The sequence below is a fragment of the Aulonocara stuartgranti genome (genome assembly GCF_965226115.1).
Source record: "Aulonocara stuartgranti genome assembly, chromosome: 5".
Classification (NCBI taxonomy): Eukaryota; Metazoa; Chordata; class Actinopteri; order Cichliformes; family Cichlidae; genus Aulonocara; species Aulonocara stuartgranti.
In genome coordinates, this window is record NC_138943.1 from 3106431 (window position 1) to 3133377 (window position 26947).

Sequence of the window (26947 nt, forward strand, 5' to 3'; positions counted from 1 at the left end):
ATCTTTTGTGTAACTCTACACATTTATCATGATTTTCACTGGTCCAGCCCACTGCACATCAAAGTGGGCTGTGTGTGTCCCACCATGTTAATGACTTTAACATCCCTGCAATACGTTTTTATGATTAGTAAAAGTGTAACTAAGATTTTTTCCTATGTGACGTCTTTGATTCCAATTCCAATTGAAATAAATGAGAATATTATGTGATGAATTTTTTAAGTTTTGTGAGGTTTGGCATGAAAATCATTCAAAAACAGTAAATTTATTTGTTTATTTGTTTTTAATTCCTGCCTGTAGTGCAGGGAGACATTTACACTGAACTATAAGGGGAACATATGAGGTGATTATTAGTATAAAAACAGATTTTTAAGTGGAATATGATGTAGGAGCAGTCTGCGCTGTGACTGGCCGGTTGGTCGTGTACGAAGGTCTGGTGGTCTCTGAGTTTCTCGACCCTCCCTCTCTTCACATCTTGTTTTTGTGGAGCTCTCTCTCTCTCTCACACACATTGTTGCTGAGTTCCTCTCAGGTCATCAGATTAATATCTGCCTGCTGTTCTTCAGAACAGGTGCAGTGAAGTCACATTTCCACTCAGATAAAAAGAAACTGCAGGCGGGGAGAAATCACTGCAGCGACGCAGCTTTAACAAATATGAATAAGCTCCAGCTTATCTCCCTTCCACGCATATTAAATCAGGTGACTTGTGTTTTTTGGATTGTTGCTTAATCTCAGTGAAGAATGAGCTTCCACAGATAACGCCCGAACTGAGGAGAAGTTGCCGTGTTAAGAATGAGAAGTATGCGAAGGCTGAAAAGAATGAACTGAGGGTTTTCAACAGAGCCATACGGCGATGCGGGAGGTCCTGCCATGCCTCTGTCATGATGATCACCTGCTTCATTTGGTGGGAACAAAAGAGCTTTTGGTTGTTCTTTTCAGCCCAAATTTTATTACTTGTAATTTTACTTCCAAGAATCAAACATGCAGCAGGAACAAAGTGTAGAAACAAGTCAAGTGAAATCAGATTTGCTGGTTTGGTGACTTCAGTCGTAACCTGACACTTTGATTAACTCGATTAACAAAATAAGAATGAAGATTAAAGTGTGAGGGAGGCTGTCATCACCGTGCTGCTTACATCTTCTCTAATGTGTGGTGCAACAGAAGATCACACACAGTTCAAACTACAAAAGGGAACACATAAACCCATTTGCCCCTGAAAAGCAGTCAAATTCCAGTCTGCTTATCCACGTCAGGGTCGTGGGGGGGCTGGAACCTATACCCGGCTGAGACACTGCAGACAGGCTGTCGCTGGGCCAGACAACCATTCACACTTACGGTCAGCTTGGAGTCACCGGTGAACCTTACCCCATCTGTGTGATTGGAGGTGGAGTAGCTGGAGAGTTTACAGAGAAAATCCCCAGACTGGATCAGAATCGGTAAAACTAAATGATGAATGTGTGATGAACGTCCACTTAGAGTCTATTATTAACTTTTCTTCTTCTTTTGGTAGGCTATGGTGTGTTGATATCTGTGCATTCCTGTATTATCCTTTTGTGTTACACATTTCTATGTTTTTTTCCTTGCTACCTAGCCTGACCTGTCTGCCCAATGTGATGTTTGTGTATTGTATGTACGGTCGGCAAGGTCTGTCATCTCGGTTGTGGGCAAAAGACCTGCAACTGACAAATAAAGGCTATCTCTCTCATCATCATCTTTTGCTGTGGGGATCACCACGGCAGATCATCTGCCTCCATCTGACCCGACCCTTAGCATGCTCCTCCTTTTCTACCTTCATGAATCTTCTCTCTGTTCTTCGTCTTTTCCTCCTGCAGGCAGCTCCATCTCCAGCGTGTTTAGTCCAGTGTATCCACCCTCCCTCCTCAGCACATGTCCAAATCATCTCAGCCTCTAACTTTGCTCGACCTGAGGTGGCGGACTTATTTCTAATCCTGCTCGCTCCCAGTGAACATCTGAACATCTCCAGCTGTTTCACATCACCGTTAACTCTGGACGTTTCTGATCCAATATGGAAATGTCATTTTTAATAATCCACATGTTTGATTTCTCAATGATTTTGCACCTATGCATTAAGATACAATTCATTATTGAAATGCATATTATTCTGTATAACTTTGTCCTTGAGTTATTTAAAATAATACATTTTAATGCTAAACAACTTGAAATAATACTGAAGTAAAAAAATGTACCAAATGATTTCTTGTCTAATATTCTGATTGCCTGTGGGTCTCCACTCTCCTCCACCTTGGTCTTAGTCCCGTTTGTGCTGCTCTATTGGGAATAAAATGCTGGAAATATCACTAGTGTGTGACATGTAACACAGAATAATATTTCACAAGATTTTAGATTTATAGAACAAACGGGCCTTGTTCTATTTGATAGTTTGACAACAGGTTTTATTGTTTTGTCTTTTCTACACTCAGATATTTCTTTTGTCCATCACTCACCGGAGCAGCGCCTCTGCTGACACTTTGATAACTTGAACTGTAATTCTTCCCGTGGGTTTAATATATTAACATTAACATTCACGCACATCCAGTGAGAGACTGACACCCAGACTGTTTGTCACAGAATATTGGGTTCAAAAACTTTGGGAAGCACATCGTTTTACTTTGCTCTCAACTCACATCCATCCATGAGATAAACACATCCTCCCCTTCACTGTGATCCTTTTCATTTTTGAATCATATTGAAGGTTTTACTGCCACAGAGACCCTGAACACATCATACAGGACAAACAGTGTTTCTCTGGTGGCTGCAAAACTCAGTCATAACTCACTGTGTGTTTGCTCACGCTCAGCACTCATTTGCACTTCAAAACCAGGAACACTGATAAAGTGATGTTTAATGTTCAGTGTCCTTCGTAGACTCTGTGGTGAAAGTCTCTTTATCGGCCTGCCGTCAGTGAGGTCAAAGGTTAGTCAAGCTTCACTAGCACCTGATTTTAGAACGCAGGTGTTTTGTCATCCTACAGTCTCTGTCTCAGATGTGTGGGCAGCTGCAGCTGATCTTCTTTAAACGATCACATGAAAATATTCAGATGTGATGAAAGCTCAGGTTTTATCTGTTCTTATTTCGGATGGTTGCCTTTATTACCTAAGAAATGTATAAAAAAACAAATTTTCCTTAAACTCACATATGCAAGGATCTAGTGATTTATTTTTATTAATGTCAAGACTTCTTCCTGCCAGCGTGTTTTCATCATACTGCTGATCCACTGAGATCAACACAGCTGTACATCCAAGTCTGTGCTTCGGTTTTGGTGTTGAAGCGTCTCTTTTTTTATTAGTCTGTCACTAATTAGCAGGTAAGTAGATTAACAGATGTGATCACATCTGGCTCCAAAATGAGGCTGAGGTCGAACTGCTTACGTGGAAGCTTCAACAGAGAGACATCAGTGACATCAGGGGGCGTCAGCCGTTCTTTTTTTTCCATTTCATCTCCTGTTTCCTGTTAACACTTGTCTAAAGCTATTTAAGGCTTTTAAAATATACAATTTCTGTCAAAGAACTTTGTGCTGAAGCCTCGATTAGAAATCACCGATATGAAAAGTGTCGCGTTAGTTTCAGTCACGTGACCGAGGAACCTGTTTTCATTCGTGTGCACTCGTACCAATGCAAACATAAGATTTTGCTTTCTTACTGAGCAGATGTGCAGAGCAGATGGAAGGAAGGTAATTATGATGTCACACCTGTCTCCAGTTCAGCTATTTGTACACTTTGATTTCTGTGATTCCTGTGAACAAACGAACTAACTCTGCATGAAGAGGTGAAAATTGGCTCTGGTGAACTCCTGATGGATGGTCTCCAACAGGATGTCATCGTCTTGTCCTCCACCCATCCCTCCTTCTCTCTTCCCTCCTCCGGCTGTCATTCGGGCCGACGGGGGCGGCTGGAGCTCAGGCGTGTAGGTGAAACTGTAGGAGGTGCGGTAAATCAGTCCATCCAGTCGGACGAGAGACAGAGGGACGGTGATGACGCGCCGCAGACAGCGCCAGCCGTCGCTGAAAACCGAAACATCGGGAACGACGCAGAGCAGAGATTTGGGAGACCTGAGAGGAAAAACAAGGACATGAAAGTCAGAGCTGTGGTCTGGAAAATAAATGAGAAGACAAACTTCGAAAGTTGCTGACTGCTGTAAAGATGTAAGGAGCAGGACGTCACTGGAAGCACCAAATGATCTGATCAAATATAAAACAGATAAAGTGAAGACCTTTAAAGAGTTTTTAAAGACATTAAACTTAAAATGTAACTCATCTGTATGAACTGTGTTGTAGAAAGATGCAAAAAGAAAAATAAATACAGTAAAAGGTATAAAAATGTGACAGAAAAAGAAAAGAAAGAAAAAATGCAAATGTGACATTTTTCTATACCTAATACTTCTTCAGTTTCTCCTTTCTGAGAATTTGAATGAAGCTGTTTAAGTTTGAGTATAAACTAAACATAAACGTGTGGCTGGTACGAGGTCTGAGCAGACAGCAGACACTGTGAATGCCCTTTTATAAAATATTTTATTTGAACCTATATTGCGCCTCTGGTTGGCCTGGCAGGGAGGGATCATGTTCCTAATTGGCTGCAGCTTCTTGCACAAACAGCACATTGTGGACGGCTGTTCTTCACACACGCTGCTGCAGAGCCTCGCGGTGAGCCGCTCTCACTGTGACCCTGACTTACGATGCCTCAGCACTTCAGGTGTGGGATCTGAGGTGGATCCTGACTTCAGAGGCCTGTTTTACTTCGGTTTGGTCACATGAGATTCTCTGAGAGCACGGCTGGATGTCAAGTTTCTGTGATGCCCGTCTGTAAATTACAGACGCCCACATAAGAGTTAGAGGGAGGATTGTTCCCTGTGAGCCAAGCTGAGTTCCTCCTACTGATGTTTGGTTATAACATAAACCTCTTTATACATCGCTCTGGTCCAGGCTTGGCTCGGACTATCAGGGTGGATGAATACGGGTAAAGAGGAGACTTTTTTACATTGATGTCATAACTTTCAAAAATGCTTCCAGTTAAAGTTGCTGAAAAAAAATGCCCATCATGTTTTCCCAGAGTCCTGAATTTTATCCTTGAAAAAAACATGGTGCATTTTTCTATTTTCAACAAAAACAAATGTTTTAGAAAATCTTCAACAAACTGCGAAAAGTCCCTCTAGCTGTGAGAAGCTCCGCCCCCTGCAGGGGCCATATAAATTTAACAGGTTAAGTTTTTAGGTAAAAGGCGCCATGTGACACTATTTTCCAGCTTTATATTTCGATCCTGCTGAAGCAGCTTTCCATGATTCAAAGCTGAAAACGACTCGTGATTGCTCGCTCACTTGTACATGGTCTCTGCTTCGCCGTTGCCAAACCAGACTTTGAGATGAGGAGTGAAGTTTTCTCCGTGAATTTCCAGCATGGCGACGTGCCCTCCACCGTTCACCTGCAGGAAGAAAAAAGGAACTCTGGATCTCCTTGTTTTGACTGAGTGGTTTGCTCCATTTCTAGCTAACAGCACATTTAGGATTTTATAAAAATAATTTTTTTAAAAAGTAGAAAACACATGAGAACCACACAATGTGATGGTTTGTCTTGGCACTTCACCTCTAACCCAGTGACAACAGGAAATGGGCTAACTGGTGTCGTGATACAAGCTAGACCCTGATTGAAGGTGAACTCTACGACTTCCACCCCGATGATGGTCCAGCAGGACCCGTCATTCAGCACCACTTTGCTGGGATCTCTGACGCTGAACGGGGCCTGAAGGGAAGAAAAAGATGGAGGAGATGGTTAAAAGGAAGAAACATGTCAACAGGACAAACGTGAAGGTGTCAACTGGAAGAAATAAACACAGGCAGGTGGAGGACGAATCGAAAACAAAGGCTGGGAAAGAGAAGAGAACCTGGTACTCTATGATGGCGTCGTTGGTTAGACACAGATAGGCGTGAGGGTTGTCTCTGAACTGAAAGGCGCACTTGTGGAGCTGAGAAACGGGCTCGTCCACGTCTAAGATGGCGTGCTGCTTGTTGACCTTTCGGATCACCTGAAGATGAAGAACTTTAGCTTAGAATCGATTTATGAATAATTAAAATATTTCCCCAATAATAACAACTTAACTGTTAGAAAAAAAAAAGGTGCTATCAGGCATGATTTGGAGGGTCACTGTTTATCTGTTCTAGCAGCTCTTTGAGGCTAATGTGAAATGCAGTTCACATTTGTTTTAGTTGGAGCCAGTTCGCCTGTTTATGTGTGTAAATAAAAATGCATTGAAATCATTTAATTATAAGTCACTGAATTTACAAATAGGTTAAAAACTTTGGTTTATTACAAATGCTAAATACACTGAAACTCAGTGTGCTGATAGAAGAAAAAACAAAGGAAATGAGAGTTTTTAAATATAGAAAAATTTTAAAAAAGTTTAAATGATGCTTTTGTTTGGATTTTGCAGGTGGAGAGTTTGAATTTGCTGTCAGGACACTGCAGCTGTGGGAGGATCACAGCTCGAGGCGGTGCGTCTGATTGTGCTTACGGACAGTTTCTAGATATAAAAGGGCTTAATCATCACTTTACAAGGATTTTAACATATTCACACATCCTACTGTGGTCTTATATAACTGTATATTATTCCCAGGTATTATTGCTGAGGGTAATAAAAACATAAATCTGTCTAATACATCTACAATAACAGTTTTTTTTTAGATCTGTTGAAGAAGAAATACCACGGGCTTCTAAAAACCATCCAAATATATCATCTCACAGATGTAGTCAGAGATCAGGAGAGTAAAATAAACAGTGAGCAGCTGTCTGAGATAACACAACCAGCAGAAACTGAGCGATTCGGGTTTTAAAAGATGTACAAACATCATCCAGGTGTATCTGTGGAGGTTGGACACTGAATTAACTGTGGTGTTTTCTGGCGCCGAGTCCAAACCTCAATATTAAGACACTTAAATGTACCCTAAACTGCACCACACACACAATCTGAAACACTTTGTTCTCGTGCTGCTGAGCGTTTTGTCTTCACCTCTCCGGTCGCTGAACGCCGACCACGACCACCACAGTCCAACGCCAGCTTTCTCTGTCTTTAAACAAACCGGCTGCAATAGGCCTCAACTACAGAAACATATAGAGGTGTAGTGTGCGGGTATACCCTCACCAATTACCAGCAGGCCAGCAGCTCAGGGTGTTATGACAGCAGTTTAGGAAGTACAGAGAAAGGGTGTGCTCAGTGAAATGTGACGGACTGCAGTGCAGACGTTTGTCTAAGAACAGCTCAAACTGTAAGGATATCTGTGGGATTAGCAGCTTATGTAACACCTGCACAGACACACATCTGGAAGTCATTCAGTATTGAGCAGCGATTATACCTTAACTGATTTTATGGTCAAATAATTAGTGCAGAGCGCACCCATTTCCCCACTAATTTCCAGCTATAGATGGTTATAAAGAGCTTCTTTTGTTGATAAGATATTGAAACGTCAACATTGATTAATCCAACTTACTTCCAGGAATCTGGTGTCTCGCTAACAAACACTTCAGCAGTGTGTCTGCTTTGGGATTTAAAGATTCTTAGTAAACTAGCAGGATTTTCCCAAATCTCGTGGTTATTGTTTTAATATCCTGAGATGAGCTCAGAGAATTTCAGTCAAGACTTCTGAATTTACAAGGTTGTTTAATCTCAGTGGTCGATTGTTTCATGTATATCAGCCAAACTAGAAACTAGATTTAGGAACATAAACTGTGGCTAATCTGGAAAACACTCCATGTTTCCACCAGAAAAAACTATTTACTGCCCCAAATTTGGAACTAATGACACCTGTGGCTGTGGGAGGGGCTATTCCTAGAAATTTCCTAATGTTTTACAGACGCACACCTGAGATCCAGTCTGACACAATTTTCTTTTCACAGAAAAAAATAAATAAAAATCATTTGATTCTCCATTTTGTAGAAATGTGGCATGGTTAGAAAAAAGGCATTAAAGGGTATCTGGTATTTCTATCATGTTTATTACAAGATTTGTAATCTTTTCGAGCTTTGTTATTTATTATTATGAGGTTTGCTTCCATCATCTCACTGTGTCGTCCTCTGCAGCTGTTTAATGACACTGACTACAGCAGAGGTTTTCAAAGCTTTGGCTGAGTGCAGATAAAATTCACTGGAATACCAGTGAGGGCACATATGGTGGACAATACAAGGTATGCACTATTCACATACGCTCTGTGTGTGTGTGTGTGTGCGCGCGTGCGTGTGTGTGTTACCATGGGTGGCAGAGCTGCTCCAGACTCGGTGCACACTAGCTGGACCACACAGCCGTAACAGATGAAGCCTTCGCTCAGCACAAAGCCTCCTTGCTCAGCACACTGGTCATCTACTACCACACACACACACACACACACACACACACACACACACACACACACACACACACACACACACACACACACACACACACACACACAGGCACACAACTATGCATGAATATTCATATTCCTTCCACTGCAGCACACACACACTGACGGTTAATTTCTGCACATTTTCAGCTTTATTACATTTTTTCCTTGCATGACTTTTCTGCTAACAGAGGGCAAACAGACCGTCGGTGTGCGTGATCGAAGAGAGGACCAAGTGCTGATGGATGAATGACTGAGGTTTGGGTTTTGGTGGTGGGAGGTCCGTGCACACAGGGCACTGTGTTAAATAAATAACCTCACAGATCTTTAAATGGACTCTTCTAGACTTTACTGAGGAAAACCGCTTGCACAGTGACTGTATTTATGCAGGATGGCTGCAGGGCGAGAAGACACGTCTGCTGACTGGAGGATACACGTTTGACACCATCACAGACAAATCAGAGCCTGTTTTCATAGGTGCCATTTGATTTCTCACACACAGGACACCGCACGAATCCTTCCACATGCTGTGTTCCTACTTCTCTGTTTGGTTTAGGTGAGGATGCTGGAAGAATAAAGCATCCAAAAGACACCATGAGGACCACGGGTGTAGGTTCTGTTTGGGGACACCAGCAGACACACTTCCTGCCTATTGAATTTGTATACAACAATTTCTACCTTACATGCATCAATTTATAGAAGAGAAATGGGCAATACAACCCAGTAAGAGCTCTAAGCTATTCTGTGTTGCTCAGCATAATTATTCTCCACATTGTTCATTCAATGCACTCATTTTACTGAGTGTGACTACAAACAAGAAGCTCAGGCAGTATAACTGCGCTAACATCCTTCATATTACAGTTTGAGGGTAAACGGCAGTTTTATGGGATGTCTGTGTTCTACATCTATGTTTTTCAGTTAAAGTCAAACTGTTAAATCATAAACTGAAAACATTATGACCTTCCCTGTATCCAAAGCATGTGTTTGTGTGTGAATACAAAGCTTTGAATCTACTGTACTGTTTGCACACAAGCGGTGACACATGCTGACACGGACACACACACACTTACCCATGGTGATGGTGAAGGCCGTCCAGTGTCTGGCGCTCGCTATGAAAGCTCCTCTGTCCACCGAGAGGTAACGAGTGCTGACGGTCTGAGAGCGTAAACGGTTAAACAAAGCCACCCTGGAGCAGGATGAGATACACACTGCAGACACACACACACACACACACACACACACACACACACACACACACACACACACACACTGTTAGTGGGATTTAAAGGATGTTTGTGTGGGACAGTCTGAAATTTAACCATTTTGAAAATAAGAAATAAACACAAACAAGCTCTGGTGGCTTGGTGACAGTCATGTGATGGAAACTGATTTTAATCAAACATTTTATTTTATTTTTTTAAATATCCTGGTGAGTAAATATATTTAGCATAAATAAATCTCTGAGCATCGTGTTTCCTGTGACCCTTTTGTAAAATGACAGCTGGTAAAATGATAGACAATTGTCTCAGTGTGTGTGATGAAGGACAAGTGATGAGCATTTAGTGCAGGTCCACATAAAGTGAGCCCACTGGGAACCTGTGAGGCACAAACATGCACACATGTGTGTTTCCATCACACGTGTGCTCAGGCTTCACAGCAGCTCAGCACTGTGGCATCACAGCAAGAGGATTCCTGATTTGGTCCTTCAGTGAGGAGGTTGCATGTTCTCCCTGCGTCTCTGCATGTTCTGGTTTTCAGGTTAACTCCAGTGTATCAGCACAGGCTGAACTAAGTCACACGAGACCACTGAGACCATCTGTGTTAAACGTAGTCATTCTGTTTGTCCTTCCCTGATCTCATCTCAGGATAATAAAACAACAGCAATAATAATTTACTGAGGATCTGTGTTTAAACTCAACTCAAGTCAATCTGTGCGCACCACAGAGTGTCATCCCAGGATGAATGCAGGGAATCCTGAATCTATGTGAGGACCATGACTCCCACCCTAACATTAACCATCAAACTTAAAGGCTTCTTCATAGTTCCCATCTTAATGTCTGCAACGATTCACATGATGCAAACGTCATCAAACAGGCCAAAACACAGAGACAGTTAAATCAACACATTTCCCCCTTTTGTTTCTGAATGAAATCATTTTGCGTGATTTTACTCAATTTCGGTTTCCTTTGATTCATTTTCAGTTTATTTAGGCTCTTTGCTTTTTGTTGTTTTTGCTCATTTGTGTTTTTCTTTTTTTACTGTGTCACCAAGGAGACCAAAATAGTAAAAATCATACTAATGTCTAATTGCTAAAGAAATGACAACAGACCTCAAAAGCAAAACAAACACAAATATCCATCTCAGGTGATGTGAGACCTTTTCAAATGTTCATTTCTGCCACTTATCCTCAGTTTAAAAATAAATGGAAATCCCTGATTTGCTGGATTAAAAGTGGAATAAACCCACGATCAGCGTTCTTCATGGACTGTCTCTTCTGGGAGGGTTTGGAGATGACTTTGATCATCCGGCTCTGGAACGAACCCACTTCCTGTCTGTTGTTCAAGAAGAGGCGCAGCAGCAAGCAGAAATGCTTCCTCTTGTCCTGATCAGAGATGAACAGCGACTTGGCGCAAGCGAACATCTGCTGACGAGACACACAGACAGCATGAGTGTGAGACTTATTACACTTCACATAATCAGACGCAGAGGAGGAAACTCTTCAGGAATGTTGTTTTTCATAAATAACTTTAATTGAAATAAACTTTTTCTGGTTATTTTTTTTCTGCTTTTCTCAGCATTTGACGCTCGGCTGAAGGTTGTACAGTAATAAAGACAAAGCACGTCTGTTTCTCCATCAGTCGGTAAATAAGCGAAAGGCCGGCGCACGGGCAGCGTGTTTGCAGTTTTTCTATCAGACGCGACTGTTTGTTGAGTCAACAATGGCCTGAAATAAAAGGTTTAATGCTCGTGGCCGAGTAAACACACGCAGAGCTCAAACACAACAGTTCATACATCATCATTCACTTATCTGCTCACTTTCAGACAACCGCCTGAATGAAACTTATTCTAAGGACTCTTTTTACTCTTGTCACAGTAAATATACATGTCATGTATCATATGTCGTAAAAGAAATTGTAGACTTTGCCTTTAATATGAGGTAGTTACAAAAAAAACCACAAATCAAAACAAAAGTATACGACGTGTACAGCTCGCTGTGAAAACACTGGTCGGTTGTTTAACGAGTGTAACAAACGATGTTTATGACAGCGACGTTAATAACTGTGTGTAAAACCGCAGAACTCTCAACAAAGCCGAGGTTTCATCACTGCTGCTTCTTTTCAGCCAAACCAACGTGGTGACAAAGAAAGTTCAGATGTGTGCTTATGGTTGTGAAAGGACCCATTTTAAATCAGTTCGTGACTATTTTCCTTCCTAAAACTGTACAGAGTCGTTTTGGTGCCTAAAACGAACCAAACAGCCGCTGAAAACACGAAAAAGATGAAATAAAAAGAAAGAATTTCTGAAACACATCAGACAACAACAACAGTTCCCTGTGTTATGTGTTTGACCCTGACCTCCACTCTGTATCTTGTGGCAGATGAAAACTTAAAGTGTTGTGTTTCTGATTTCTGCTTGTGCTGGTCACTAATCATGTCTGGCAGTTTTTTATGCACTTCACCTGTTTGGTGAGGCACTCTGGATATTTGGGGCTAAACGTCACATATTCCTGTGTGTGAATTATAGAAATGAGAACTAGAAGTGCAGAATGCAGGAAGCAGATTTCATTTAAAAAGTAAATGGCCTGTATTTATATAGCGCTTTACTCGTCCCTAAGGACATCCAGTCACCCACCCATTCACACACACATTCACACACTGGTGATGGCAGCTACATTGTAGCCACAGCCACCCTGGGGCGCACTGACAGAGGCGAGGCTGCCGGACACTGGCGCCACCGGGCCCTCTGACCACCAGTAGGCAACGGGTGAAGTGTCTTGCCCAAGGACACAACGACCGAGACTGTCGGAGCCGGGGCTCGAACCGGCAACCTTCCGATTACAAGATGAACTGACAACTCTTGAGTCGCAGTTTTAGTGCTGATATTCAGCTCGATCCAAACTTAAAGAAACTGAGAATGTCGTTTGGCTTTCTGAGCGTTACAGATGATCACAGTGTTGCTCTGTGATGCTTTCACTCCAACACTCTTATTCCACTGAGGGGCAACCAAAGACACTCAGTGTACTTCTATTAAAAAAGGATTTTACATTAACTTGATGTGTGGAGCTGTCAGGTATATTCTGATTTTTTTACACTCTATTATCACGTTTTAGAGCCGTCGTGTTACCAAACTTCACTTCCCAAAATCTAAATTTTAGTTAGATTTCACAGTAATGATCATTTGAGACATGTAAGACTGGAATGGTAACGGCAACAATTTTGGTCTAATTAGTCTGTAACTTTGCATAATTAATTAAACTTTTGCGTATGGGTATCACTGACTTTGTATTAATATTTCAGTTTAATCATCAGCATCATTATAGCATCTCTGATCAGTTATGTCTGAAAATAATAAATTAATACATTCTGCAAATCTTCAGAAAACTGTTCGGGACAAAGACGTGGATGGATGCAGATGGCTCGCTGGTGCCACCTCAGCCCCCATCAGTGAACACCTGGAGATGAATTGAGAGGATAACTAACGGGACAAGGGGGAGCGTAAGTCTCCGAAAATTAGTGTCTGTGTCACAAAAGGAATTTTCTGACCGGGAACGACTGTCGACATAAACAGAGGTTTGCTCACGGCCACCAGAGAGCTCTCACCCTGGAGTTTGGCTGTTCATCGAACACCAGTTTGAATGCGTCTGCCTGTGACTGGCTGGAGCTGTCCAGGCACATGTAACCACACACTCGATACACAGAGTCGCCATAACCGGCCGCTGGATGGAAAAGACAATGAGAAGAAAAAACAGCAGTGAGTGGAAGAATGTAAGACATAAAATTCACTCAAATTTTAATGTAAAGCTGACTATAATCATCTTTATGTACCTTTTAAATGGTCCTGCGTGACTTTCCATCCATGGCCAGTGATGTAAACACAAGGAGGAGGGCAGAAGAACCTGGAGGTGATGCAGAAACAGTCACTGAAACAGCAGATTTTATCCCACTAAACCAGTTCACGTGCTCATGATTTCACTAATCTCTACATTAAGATTTTCTTCTTCTGTTCATTCATCTGTTAAAATCAGGTGAGTCTCGTGTGTATTACAGGTATTACAAAACGTTTCTCTGCCTTAAACATCACGGGCAACAAACTCAGTCTCACTAATGGGAAATACTGTGAAATGTAAATCACATGACTGGTCAGACAAATAAAGCTTTCTTTGATTTATTCAAATGCATGTCCTGCTCAACATAAAGCAAGTTTAATTATAAGAAACTTGTTTGTTCACAACTCTAACTGTCGTGCATAATAATGGTTAAAGAAGGTGAACGTGCAGCAAGTTCACATCAGCCTTATTCAGCTGCATGAATATGACAGCTCAGGGCAGTTACAGGACACACAGAAGAACAAATTACATCATGAATAATAATCTTCAAAAGAATATTGCAGGACAGAATATGACATTAGAAAATCAAATAACAAAGGAGTTTTGATCATGCAAATTATCCTTAACACACAGCCTGGCTCTCATGAAACTGGCTGCACATAAAAAACTGCAAATAAACTTTGCAGTTTCTCAAAAACTCAAAAGTATATTCACCTTCCTCTACTTCAAGTCTTTAATCTCATCTTTAATTTTAGTTTTGTGTGCCAGTTGCTAGCTGTAGCTAGAGGTGGTTTGTTATTAAGTTTACACCAAATGTCAAATATGTTGCAGATTTCTTATTCATTTCTGTGACTTCATGTGTAAGCAAACAGGATTTCTTTGGGGTTTGGGTCCAAAAGAAATCATCTGTTGTTCTCGAGGAAATCATTTTATCACTGTTTTATGACACTTTGTGGATCTGTGTAGATATTAAAGTAACTGCCAAATAAACTTGGAAATCTGAGCCTGTCCCTCAGATCAGTCAGACGAATCTGTTTGTTAGAAAAAGATTTCTGTGTTGGGTTTAATAAAATGTGTTAATGCTGCAAGTTTATTTGTGTAATGTCTTGATGCATGCTCAATCATCATCATCATTGATCAATGAGATTAATGCACGCAGATTAATGATCATAAACTGACCTCACAGCCCATTGTTTATTCATGCGCCTGGTTTCAGTCATTGTGCAAATAAACTGTTTATAAAGTTGGGGAAACCTGCAGTCAGCTGAGACTGAAGAAGTCACCTGGATGAGTGACGAAACGTTTCTCCCACTGAAAACGTTACGTCCAGATGAACAGAATCAACTGTTTTTGGATTATTTGTGTAATCTATTTTATTTCTATAAAATCATCACCACACCTTTTCTCATTGCCGTAGGACTTCTGAGCGACCTTGGCGTGCAGGATGGTGACACTCTGGTCTGCGTGGGCTTCTCGTCCTAGATCTGCTGATGTTCCCAGTAACTGACAGCCTTGAAACCCTGAGTTCAGTCTCCTGATTGGACAACAAGGATGTTTGTCACAAAGAAACGCAAAAAAACAACACAGTGTGTTTGTGAGGAAAAGCCAAGATTCTGATGGTGCTCAACAGAAAAACTATGCATAAAAGTGTTGATGGAGGTGCAAATGTTTGTAGCAAATTTTATGACATAAAATAACTCAGCAGTTTTTAAGTTTATCTACAAGTGTGAACATCACTGTAGCACTTCAGGAAAAATCAGGGGTCACAAATATTCATAATACAGGAATGACCAGTGCTCCAAAACATCTTCCATCACCATCATCGTCTGACTTTAAATCAGGCCCGTTTCTAAACTGTGTGATGTCTGCAGCATCTCAGCCCAGTTTGGTGTTTTTCACAGAAACTAAATGTGTGCAACGAGACTCCGTTTCAGGCAGACAGCTCACTGCCATCATAAACGAACACATGGACGTGGTTAAAGTGGTGAAAACCTGCTCGTTTCCTTAAAAAAAACAATGCTGAGTGACACATGAATGAAGCAGACTAGAGTTTTACCACCATGTTATCAAGAAACGAATCCCACTGTAGTTTGAATTACACTTTTGTTCATGTTCCCACAAAGTAGCTCAGACTAAGCACACAATTATCATCAGCAGACACTCCATCCATCTTTAGAAGAGACTCAACAGCAGCAGATATAAATACAGGCAAGCCAAAGATGGGATAACAGTGTTGTTAGAGACTCATTAAAACATGGAACAGTTCTTTTTATAGCTGGAAAACATTCTCAGCACAGAGAGAAAAGACAGGAGACGCAGTAATGTCACATTTTCACAAATTTAAGTTTCAGATACAGACTCGGGACCAAATGAAAGCAAAATAATCCTGTCTGATCAGAACTAGTTAACTTACAGGTTACTTGTACAAAAATAACATGTTAATACACATATGCTGATGCATATACATGCAGTTTATTATTCAATTCATGCTACTTTATATGCAGTTTAGATTTACAGTTTAGATCTATGGTTGCTTTTCTTTGTTGATCACTTGACTTCTGCATTCATGCTTATTTCATTTCTTCTTCTGGCCTCTGGTTTTTTCTTGTTTCATTTTGTTCCACAGAGCATCTTTGCTCATGTCTGGATCCATATTTTTCATTTTTTAGTAGATTTACATGTTCACAGTTAAAACAGTCAAAAGGATAAAACTTTTAGAACAGGGTGGACTCCTTGTACATACCCTGACCTCACTATTCAAAACTTGGGCCATGTTTAGTATGAACATACACCAACGGAGATATATGGATGTGTATGCATGTTTGGTTTTTCTTGCAAATAAAGAGAAACATTATTCAAATATAGGCAGAACTTAAAAGCTATTGTTTAATCACATTATTTGTTTCATGTATTGTTCATTTTCTCCTCTGATTGACATTTAATTTAAAGAAAAAACCCTCAAAGTCTTATTTCCGGTCATTAAATTTTAGATATTTCATGTTTTGACAGCAGGTAAGTGAACAGCAGGTAAGTGAACAGCAGGTAAGTGAACAGCAGGTAAGTGAACAGCGGGTGAGCCACTGCCAGAACAAAACTAGACTAAGTGGACAAAAGATTCCTGAAGCACAAATACAGACTTGGGTTTTCTGAATGGACATTTAGTATTTGATATTATGTTTCCACTTGCTGGGTCTTTTGTAATTACAAGACAACAAAGCAGTGCTTTAATCAAATAAAGGCTTTACACTTAGATTTTAATGCTTTTATTAGTCCCACAATTTCCCCTTGTGGGACTAATAAAGGTATCTTATCTTATCTTTTTCTATTCATTTAATCCTGAGTTTGAGCAGGTTATTTACAACCTTTTTACTTTGTAAAGTGTTCATTACTTCTGTTAACGCGGCCTCCTTCTGTGTGATTAGATTTTAAATGCTGAGCTGAACAGCAGGCAAAAGGCTGAAAGAACAAGCTGACTGACCCCGTGTTGCTCTGCTAACAATAGCGCCTGTCACATTAGCTGTGTTTTCTCCCCGCTGTAGCGATGTAATGAGGAGCCAGACACAGAGTTACGACCCCGGGGCCTGGAGTCTGGAATGCTACTCCTAATGAAGACTGTCGACACGAGAGGAGGAGAGGAGGAGAGGAGAGGAGGAAGGCAAGGGAATAAGGAAGGACTCAAAAGACAGCTGAATTATGTAAGTGGTTAAAAATCAACCTGCTGCGGTTTCCTGTGGCAGCCACCAAGTTCTCAGACAAATTTAAGGTAAGAGCAAATACTTTCCATTCACAACTATTATCTGGATATTAAGATATTAAAAAAGTAGAGAAACTGAGAGTGACTAAAGTCCCAAACAGAGATGGCACAGTGGATGTTTGAGCTTCACATGCAGACTTTTGACTCTTCAGTACAGAAACATGACTTCAAGCTTTAAGTAGAAAGAAATTCATGTTTTAACAACTCATAAGAAATATTTCCAATCATATTATGGCAAACAACAAACTTTAACTCAGTTCTATTACAATAACTCTAAAATCACAAAAAATGGAAAAAAAAAAGTATCACTTCTCTTTCTTTTTATATTATTTTTGAAGCCCTTAAACTGTTACTGAGCACAGAAAGCATTTAGCAAATATATTATTTGTGCACTTAGAAAAGTCACCAAGGATACAAGTCCTTCTATAATCTCGACCCTGATGATGACACATGTATTCAGACCAGCTGGTCTCCATAAGGGCGAGCGCCTGCTTGGCCAGCTGTACTGAACATCAGATCCTACTAACGCCTCTCTCCACGGGTCAGGGTTCAGACTTGAATGGCTGTGTGTGTCTTCACCAGTTTGTAGTTTAAATTAGACCTTCACATTTTCACAGGTCAAAGGGCAGGCGTCAGGAGCGCAGGGCTCCTGGTATTTCACACCAGGAACACAGAATGAACTGAAGAAGGACGGGGGGAGGGGTGGACAGAAATACACTTGCATCTACATCTTCTGCTCCAGATGTTGTTCTAGCACACAAGTATTTGAAAGTTTAAAATCACTACAATTACTGGGTTTGTTAGTATGATGAACTCAACAGGTGTCTGGGCCCTAAAATCCACAAGTGGAAGAAAAGTTTTTTAAATTAGAAGTTTTACAACCTTCAGAGAATTTAGATCCAAGCTGGTGAGGAGCAGGAGGTTGATTAAGAATAAAGTGTATTTCTCGACTGGTTGTGAGTGGCTGCTGGAGTTTCGAGCTTGCGGCTATTGTTTGGTGAAACTGGTCACATAGAAAGGACTGCACCTAAACCCTCTATGTGATTGCTGGGTTCGAGCAGATTGCCCAGGTCAGTTGTAGTTTGCATGGAAGTGTCGACTTGTCTGCAAAAACTCAATATTTACACTGTGGGCTGCAGTAAAACCTAAAAAAGTGGGACGCAAACTGAAAATAGAAAACATTTACCTTTAAAATACAAGCTGAACCTTACTGACATGTTTACTTTGAAGGCAAACAGTGTTTGCAGACAAGTTGGGGTCTTCCATGCAAACCACCGGGAGGTTTTTGGTACATCATGTGAAACCTCTTTGTGACCAGTTTTATTCTAGAAACTGCCAGCAACCTCCTACAACCGCATACCAACTGGTTGCAGAATGCATGGTTTCCTAGCAACTGGTGATTACCAGGTTGGTCTCTGATCGATCTCTAGGTCTGCATGGGGCTTGCCAGAAACCTTCAGTAACCACCTGCAACTGTTTGGGATAATACTCATTTTCCCCTTATGACCAGTGGCTGCCAGATGGTCGCCTGTGTGACTGGGGCCTTTCTGAACTACTGGGAATTGTTGGTTGCTGTAGTTTGGACACCAGTGTGTGATTTGTGGGCTGACTGGTCCAGGATACGATTATGGGATAAGATGTTGCTTCAACCAAAACAGAAGTGGAGCTCCAAGCCATAGACAGTATATAAAAGATGGCTGTAGCTTTTAAGTCTGAAGCGTGACAGTGACGTGGAAATACCCTATAAAGCAGCTTTCTTTCTGATGACCAGCAGGGGGCGACCATTCTGTTTGCAAAATAAAGTCCAGCTGTATAAGGGTTTATGTAGAAATGCTTCCTGCAACTCCCAAATAAAAAATGAGAATGAAGCATGCTTCAGGAAAGACCTCAGCACATCTGGGTTCACAAAACCAAGATAGCAACAGCTTAAATGCACAGCTTTAAAACTGGACCTCAGTAACTAAGCTGCCATGCCAAGTTGGATACATCCATCTTTTATATACAGTCTATGCTCCAGTCTTTTTCAAAATACATTTAAGTTTTCAGAGCTAAAGGCCAGAAAGACAGTAACACCCAATCAGATTATATGTTCAGGTCACATGACTTATTCATAAAAACAAATATCCTATCATGTGCAGGATTTTAACATAAATATCATAATTCAAACTGTTTTGGTTCGTCTGACATGAACAGTTCCTGCCACATGGGACTCGTTTTCTTTGGCCTCAAAACTGTTAATGTAATCACATTACTTTAGTAATGACATTAGAGTGAGAAAGCTGAACATTAGAGAGTCACTGATCAGTCACAAATTATCTGTAAAACACTTGATGAACTTTAGGAAGCAGAAACATTTGTGCGCTCGTGCGCCGTAGCAGGTCTCACCTCTCCAAACTTCTCCGCGCGCTCAACATTGTTCGGATTTCAAAGGCCGGGGGGCGGGGTCTCTACCTCCCCAAATACTTCTTGGCACTTTTATACCTCCTCACCATCACTGCACCACTTCATTCCAACAGTGAGTAAAACCGAGCGAAGGTCAGCGCGGCAGAAACACGAAGCTGACCTGAAACTTTTTCACGTCCACGCGCTCATTCCTCACCTCCTCTCCGAGACTTTGGGATAAACTCCAGCAAACCGTGACCTCACCTTTCCCGACCGGGACACCCTGCGTGCGTGTGTTTCGGGACTTTTGTCGCAGAGGTCTGAGCACCCGGCTGGTTCTCCGTCTTACCTGTCCCATCCACCCGTCCGTGCTGCATCGTGTCCGGACGGCAGCGTCCCCAGGTGAGTCAGCGGGCTGATTGGGTCCGGGGACAGGGGAGGGGGGTATAACAGAGCGGTGTCTGCCTCGGGGAAGCCAGGTCGGTGCAGCAGTGTTTCTGAGAGGAAACGAAGTGTTAGATTGATTTCGCAGTGATACTGTTTAAAGCAGAGATTAACACGATGAGTCAGATCACAGTGTCGCATCATTTAAACTTCATTTAACCGAGTGAAATAGGAGATGTGTGCAGGACAACGCGGTGCTTTGCAGCCTGCTTCAAGAGCAAAGGTATGCCCAAAGCAGAAATCATCGAGTTCATCGTGTAATATGGTCACATGTGATATGTGTGCATGAAAGTTTTAACTGAATTGTCTTAATTTAATATCTGATTAATAATTTTAACCAGTTTTCAAGTAATCCAGTCAAACAGACTGGACTTTAAAATGCAACAATTCGCTGTTTTTCTTGATTAAAGTAAAAATCTTTAAATTTTAAACTAAAAAAATGGGCTCAGCTTCTGGGAGGAAAATAAAACTCAAAACTGAGTTATTCTGTGGCATTCAGAGAAAACAGTTAAGTTATTATTCACTGAAATGATCTGTGGATAAATTGTTAATGAAAATAATTGTTAGTCAAATGCCAACACAAGCAGTTTGTGACTGAGATTTTCCAAGGAGGCTTTCAAAATTTAAGGAGCTTGGAAAAGCCTCTGAAAGTTGGATGTTGGATAAGGTCCAGTTTGGACATTATTATCAGTATTGATCATGATAATAATGCACTAATAAAGACAAGTTCTCACTGATGTTATTATGATTTTTGTACGGTTTTAGCTGCAGTAAGTATTTACATTGAAGTGAAACAAATGATGAGTCAGTGAAATGAAGTGGAAAGATAATTAAAGGTCACTAAAAGCATAACATTTGAAAATAGATGTGAGTGTAAGACAGAGGGAAAGAGGCTTTGGGTTCACACTGGTTGCCTGGAGGTGATGCTTCAGGCAGTCAAAGCCACCATTCAGGGAGAGTCTACTCGAGCACACAGACGGGTCAGGGCTCACGTGGTTAAGTCAACACAGTCAGTCAGAGAGAAGCTTAATCATACAGCCATACAGGCAGGTGGACAGACTGGAGGTGACAGAGTCATGATACAGGCGCATGATCAGCAATGCCGTGTCTCTGGGAAACTTTAAACGGGTCAGCGGTGCAGGTGTGACTAAAGAGGGGCTCCTGGGCTATCAATGCAGCCATGGGTACAAATTACTGGGTACAAGGGGTCCACACCTCCTTTTTCTAGGGGAAAAAAGTGTGTGTCATTATGAATAATAATGCAGTGCTCAGTCTGGAACTCATTCAGCCAATGATTGCATGAATAGCTGCAGTTTTTCTTTATTTTTTCTTTTGCCTTTTGCATTTTTGAGAACTACTCAAGTGAATCAAAACAGAAATGCAATGAACTACAAATATATCCAGATATGTTTGTGAAAGAGTGGTAAAACGTTGTTAGTTAAACAGCTGTCGATGACTTTATTTGTTGTCTCACATGCTGACGAGATGAAAAAATGAATTTCTCTTTTGCACTAAATGCATAAAACCAAACACTGGTGAGTTTTTGTTTGTCCAAAGGTTTACGACACAGACTCAACCTAGACCTAAGTTTGTTTGTGTTTTAAATAAAAGGAGAGCTGGGACTGAGAAGCTGTTCTGCACAGCCACATTCAGACTTTCAGTCCTTTTGTATAACGGTATTATTCCCTGCATGCGATGCATTTAGAGGACACATACCCTGACAGGCTCTGTACTCCTAATAATCCTGCTGATGATAATCTACCCACCTGAGCCGCAGTCAGGTCTTCATATAACCGGGCTCAGGTCCGTTTATGTTCGCGGGCAGATGATAATAAAAGGCGGTGGAGGAAGTCGGGGTGTAATTCAAAGACAGGCAGGTAGTGAAACTGCTCGCAGTAGCAGACTTACATCTGGTTCTAATCTAAATCTAACAACAAGAAGTGCTGTGTGTTCATCTCAATATGGTCTCCAGCTGCCACTCAAACCCCAAACCGCCTACAGAACAACCGCAGCCTCTCCGCCCGTCTCACTGTATACATCCAAACTGCTCTCTCTGATCTCCAGCTTTTCTACATCCTTTCTTTCCCCTCACGCTCACTCTGGCTCTCTTTATGTTACACAAACATATGACCTCCATCTCTGTCCAGCTTTCTAATCTCTGAAGCTCAGAGCTGATGTGTTTTCCTCTCAGTGTGAGTCCAGCCTGTCAGTCAAACTTCTGTCCTTTCTGTTTTTCCACATCTTGCTCTTTCACCTGCTGTTTTAATCTCAGTGCTTCCTCTTAACATTGCATATGTTCAGTCATATTCACACTGACAGAACATAAAGTCAGTAGAAAACACTGCCATCCATTGATCTGTCTAAAAAGCAGACCTTTAATGAAAGTCTGTGTAGCAGGAATGTTTTTTACACCCTTTATTTGTTTACTGATTCGCCTCCTCAGATTTATCAAGTTTGTTTTTGTTCCCGTTCTATAAAATATTGCAGTTTTTTCCAAGCTGCTGGTGTGTGTTATATACCAGATGTCTTTTGGCAGCTTTACACAACGCCGATAGAGAGACGAGGCTGTTTTTTGATGTGTAGCATTACTGTTGTGAAAGGAAGCAGTTTAGCCCACAGAACAATGATAACCACAGTTTATTAACACAACTGTGGACATTTAAGTTTTATCGTACTGAATGATGCATGCCTAATTCCATATCTGTGCACAGGCCACAGCCTTGAGGCTTCCCTCATTTCTTTATTTTTTGTTTCCAAAGGAGATTATCTTGTTTTTTTCAAGTTATCTGCAGCAAAACAATGTTTTTGTTTGTTAAGCCACTTATCTCTAAATGTTTTTATCTATTTTTTATTTATAAAAGAAAACATAAAAATGTGTTTTTGTATTAACAAGTTGATTACCAAAGAAATATTAGCCAGCAATTTGATATATCTCATCATAGTGTGCAGTGTATGCCTAAAACAAAAACCTGTCTGCTTCAGATGAACAGTGTCTGAAGTCATGTCCTTAAGAAACAGGAACAGAATCCAGCAAAGACCCAACAGAGAACCTGAGAAAAGCATCTGGATCTTTATTTGATCCATTTGCTATTCAAGCTTCAGCAGAAATGTTATCAGTGGAAAGGCGGCTGAAGCCAATCTGAAGGAAGTGTGCCAGATTATATCAGAACATCTCTTCATAAATCGCTGCACCTACTTCCAATGTTAATGAAATCGAGGTGACTCGAGGTTGTTGCACAGTGCTTTATAATCTGAGGTGTGTATTTGTGACAAGTCGGGAAACAATCTTACAAGTGACCCAATCAGATCTGGAGCCAGTATTTCACCATCATGATGTTTGACCCCAAATCCAGCTGTTTAAATAAGAAATATTTGTGCCTCCAGAAGATTCATTGTTCCAAATTGACAGATAAGGTAAAAATGACATTTTAATAATGTCTGCTCATAAACTGAAAGTAAAATTCAAATCAGTGCAAATTATTCTTCAGAGGAATAACTATAAGATACAGGGATCTATCAGGGCAGCTCAATTTTCTTTCTTTGAAAGTGTTTTCTGGCAGTTGAGCTTGACGTGTCAGGTACTTGTGGCATTTTTCAACAAGCAGGGTTACTGTTGAACTGCTACTCGTTCATAGAGGTTTGATGGAGCTTGAGTTTTAGAGTTAGTACAGTTTAGTAACAAGCAAAAAGAAACAGAGAATGAAAGGAGACACACAGCTTCCCTTAATAGTCACATTAACAAGAACCGATTCACTTTCACTGTGAGCGCTAACACTTCTAACCTGTAAATTAAGTCTTTCTTTGCTTGTTTCATTTGACTTTTGATAAACTGAGACTCAGAAACTTTCTAAACGGATGTCTGAAAGGTAAGATTATCTGTCACCATTTTAACCTCAGGGTCATGACCCCAGGGGGGCGGTGCGGCATCATTATCAGAGGCTGACGTGGACGATGGTAAATAAGATGTTTTCACATGTCAGGCATTCGTTTATGACAGCTCCACTCAGTTCATGTCACCATTGACTGGTCTTTCGAAACTTCACTTATCAAATTGAACCCTAGTTTCCAGATGTTTTTTTTCTCTTTTCACAACATATAATGATATTTTTTTACTTTCTTTTTTTTCGCACTTAAAAAATTCAAATTGCGGTCTGATGACCATAATAATGTCAGAACAGTTTTATGTGAGAATTCAGGTTTCTGTCATGAGATGCTTTATGTCACAGAACTGACAAAAGGCCGTGTACTGTTCGTCACAGGCACTGCTGAGCATAGAAATCACAATTTGGCCAATTGATTTTTTTGGTTTCTTTACTAATTTTAGTGGAAATGGATGTTAAAAGGTAATGTGATTAGTTCAGTTCGGTCTTGGTTTCAGGACCACATCAAATTTACAGATGAATTGACATAAAAATCTTCAGAGGTTTGGCCCAGTGTAGACATTCAGATCAGGAACCACGATTCTCTGTAAGGATTCTTTACCATAAAGATAGTATAAAAAGAGTTATTCTGTCCAAATACCTATCATAATCAAATAAGTAAAATTGGGAGACATCATCTTGATGTCCTCAAGAAATAATTTCAGCTAACTAGTCTGGATCATTTCTATATCCAGGGAAATAACTCTGAGTCACAGCCTCTGAGGCTAAAAATGATTTATCTCGTGTAACTGGAAATATCCAAGAAGTCTGTGCTTTAGTTTGGGTGAGTAAAATCCTAACCTAGTCTAGAATGCTGCTGAGCACAAATTAAGAGTTGTTATTCTGATTGTTGTGCATTTTATTCATGCAGCTTGCTAACTAGCCTTGCTGGCTTTACCTAGTAGGTTAGTACTTGACCTTCTTGTTTAAATAACAGTGAGAATGTCGGGCTCCCAACATTAAACAGGACTACAACCAACATGCAAACATTAAGGCTTCAAAGTGGAACTCAAAAAACAATGGGTGAAATGACGGTGGCTTCATCTTTCATATACAGTCTATGCTCGAGTCACACTCTGTGTGGAGGACATGTTCAGCTCAGGTCGAGGTACGTACCCTCTTTATTCTATCACTGTTCAGTTACAGTAGCTAATGTCACGATACGTAGAACACAACTGCATTTCGTTTGTTACATTTTCCTAATATTTCACACTCAACAGAACCACACAAGTATTCACGCTGTATTCAGGTTTGGCCAGCAGAGGGAGCTGCAGCCACCATAGCACCACCACAAAAGTGCTTTCCAATAAGTTAGTTTTATTTATTTATAGGATTACAAAATAATACTACTAACCTTTCCTGCCATCTTCCCCGACATCCAGTTCATCCATGATGGGCGTGGCCTCTGCTGAATTTAGGATGGGGTGTTCCTCGGGTCCATGGTCACTCTGCTTTTTTAGAAAAAGTTCAGGTTTAACAGAGAAATGTAAGTGACATAGACCAACAAATGCACACCTAGCAGATAGTCTTAAGGGGGAATAGAACAATGACTTCACTGTCCAGTACTGAGTCCAAGAGCTGTGTAATTCTTTTCAGGCAGCTGTCGACTAAACATTAGGTTGGCTTTGTGTTGCAGTTTGATGGTCCACTGAAATCAGATGTTTTTCTGCTGCTGGGTTCACTATCTGTGTAAAAGCTTCAGAAATGCTGACGGGCGACAACATACGTGGCTTTGAAGAACTTACAGGGTGAAAAACAAACCATGAGAACTTCAGCATCGGCTAAAAAACAGCACGTAATAACATCACGTTATGGTCTTACTGTTAGCTGACCTGAAGTCAAACTGTTGTCCTGCAGCTTTCTGGTTTAGATGCTCCTGTTGTTGTTTGTATTCTGGCCTAAAGTTAGAAAAAAATCTGTTCTATACATTCAGTTTCTGCCCATCACGACTGCAGCGTAGTTAAAATGTCCAGCAATCAGTCCAATGATCAGTCAGACCAGAGCAGAGCTTCTACTACACCTTACAGTCACGCTTCAGTAAGAGGGGCTCTGGTGTATCTGCGCGTGTTCATGTTTGCACTTCATCCCGGACCTGTTATCAGGCCATGCTGTGTGTGTGTGTGTGTGTGTGTGTGTGTGTGTGTGTGTGTGTGTGTGTGTGTGTGTGTGTGTGTGTGGATAAGGAGATAATCACCTGTTACCAAACTGCAGATTTCTCATACACACCTTCCTCTTCAGCAAACACTGCAGGTACTTGCAGGCTGATTTTTTTTCTACATTTATCTAACATCAGGTTTTCATTAATTCATTCAGTTAGCCAAAAATGCAAATAGCTTCATTCTTCGCTCTTTTTTTATACTTTAACATGTGGGGAAGAAGGTTTTTAGTCATAAAAAAACACCAAACATTAAAAACAGTCCCATAAAAAAGGTAAACCCCCTCAGAAGCTCTTTTTAGAAACAAAGGCACAATAATGAGCAATTTTCAAGGTAACATTGCTTCAGTTTATTTGAGGAACATGCAAGTTAGTCATTGAGAAGGGCTGTTATTTACAATCTGTAAATCAGTCCTGCTGGCAGTACAAGATACTGTGTTACCTTCATAACACGAGGAAAACACCCTCTGCTAATGAGTGAGCATTTAGCAGCAGATTTCTAAGGAAACTGAGAACAGAAGAAATCCAGAAAACTTTTCATTTTTCAAGCCTTTAGCTTTATGATTCTCCTCTCTCCAGCACATACCTCCACCTCTCCAGGCTCTCCTCCACCTGCTCCCTACTCTCACTACAAATCACCGTGTCATCTGCAAACATCATCATCCACAGAGCATCCTGCCTGACCTCATCTGTCAGGCCGTCCATCACCACTGCAAATAAAAAGGAGCTCAGAGCAGCTCCCTGACATAATCCTACCCCCACCGTGAAACGTCAGCCTTTAGAGAGCGAGTCTTTCATGCAAAGCTTACCATGTACTGACTTCATATTCTCACACAGATTTTAGTGCTATTGATCTTTAAATAAAA

General features: G+C 40.9%; 2 protein-coding genes across 13 annotated transcripts in view; one reads left to right on the forward strand and one right to left on the reverse strand.

Annotated features, from left to right (window-relative positions):
- Window positions 1-3670: 3670 nt before the first annotated feature.
- rbpjl (recombination signal binding protein for immunoglobulin kappa J region-like) lies at window positions 3671-25972 on the reverse strand. 9 transcript variants are annotated; one of them, XM_082534603.1, is made up of 13 exons: window positions 25759-25972; window positions 25281-25374; window positions 19912-20059; window positions 14826-14960; window positions 13425-13495; window positions 13200-13315; window positions 10846-11023; window positions 9450-9587; window positions 8248-8360; window positions 5892-6032; window positions 5594-5749; window positions 5329-5432; window positions 3671-4066 (listed from the first exon to the last, which is right to left on the reverse strand). In XM_082534603.1, exons 2-13 carry the CDS (start codon window positions 25315-25317, stop codon window positions 3766-3768), a joined length of 1638 nt encoding a protein of 545 aa, XP_082390729.1. In that variant the 5' UTR covers window positions 25318-25374; window positions 25759-25972; the 3' UTR covers window positions 3671-3765. The 9 variants fall into 9 exon arrangements, with proteins under 9 accessions (XP_082390729.1, XP_082390730.1, XP_082390732.1 ...); XM_082534604.1 differs by having other exon boundaries at window positions 25281-25377; XM_082534606.1 differs by having other exon boundaries at window positions 25748-25972.
- The window catches only part of matn4 (matrilin 4), a 31042-nt gene continuing 23958 nt past the window's right edge, over window positions 19864-26947 (forward strand). For all 4 annotated transcript variants that reach the window (XM_082534594.1, XM_082534596.1, XM_082534598.1 and 1 more), the window contains exon 1: window positions 19864-19964. The gene's annotated coding sequence lies outside the window, so the exon portion shown is untranslated. The remainder of the gene's footprint in view (window positions 19965-26947) is intronic.

Coding starts and splice junctions, on each gene's coding strand:
- rbpjl (XM_082534599.1), bottom strand. CDS start 20,150: ATGATGCGACACTGTGATCTGACTCATCGTGTTAATCTCTGCTTTAAA. Junction 14,961..19,911: donor CGGACGGGTGGATGGGACAG/GTAAGACGGAGA, acceptor TTGTCCAATCAG/GAGACTGAACTCAGGGTTTC. Junction 9,588..10,845: donor GTCCATGAAGAACGCTGATC/GTGGGTTTATTC, acceptor GTGTGTCTGCAG/TGTGTATCTCATCCTGCTCC.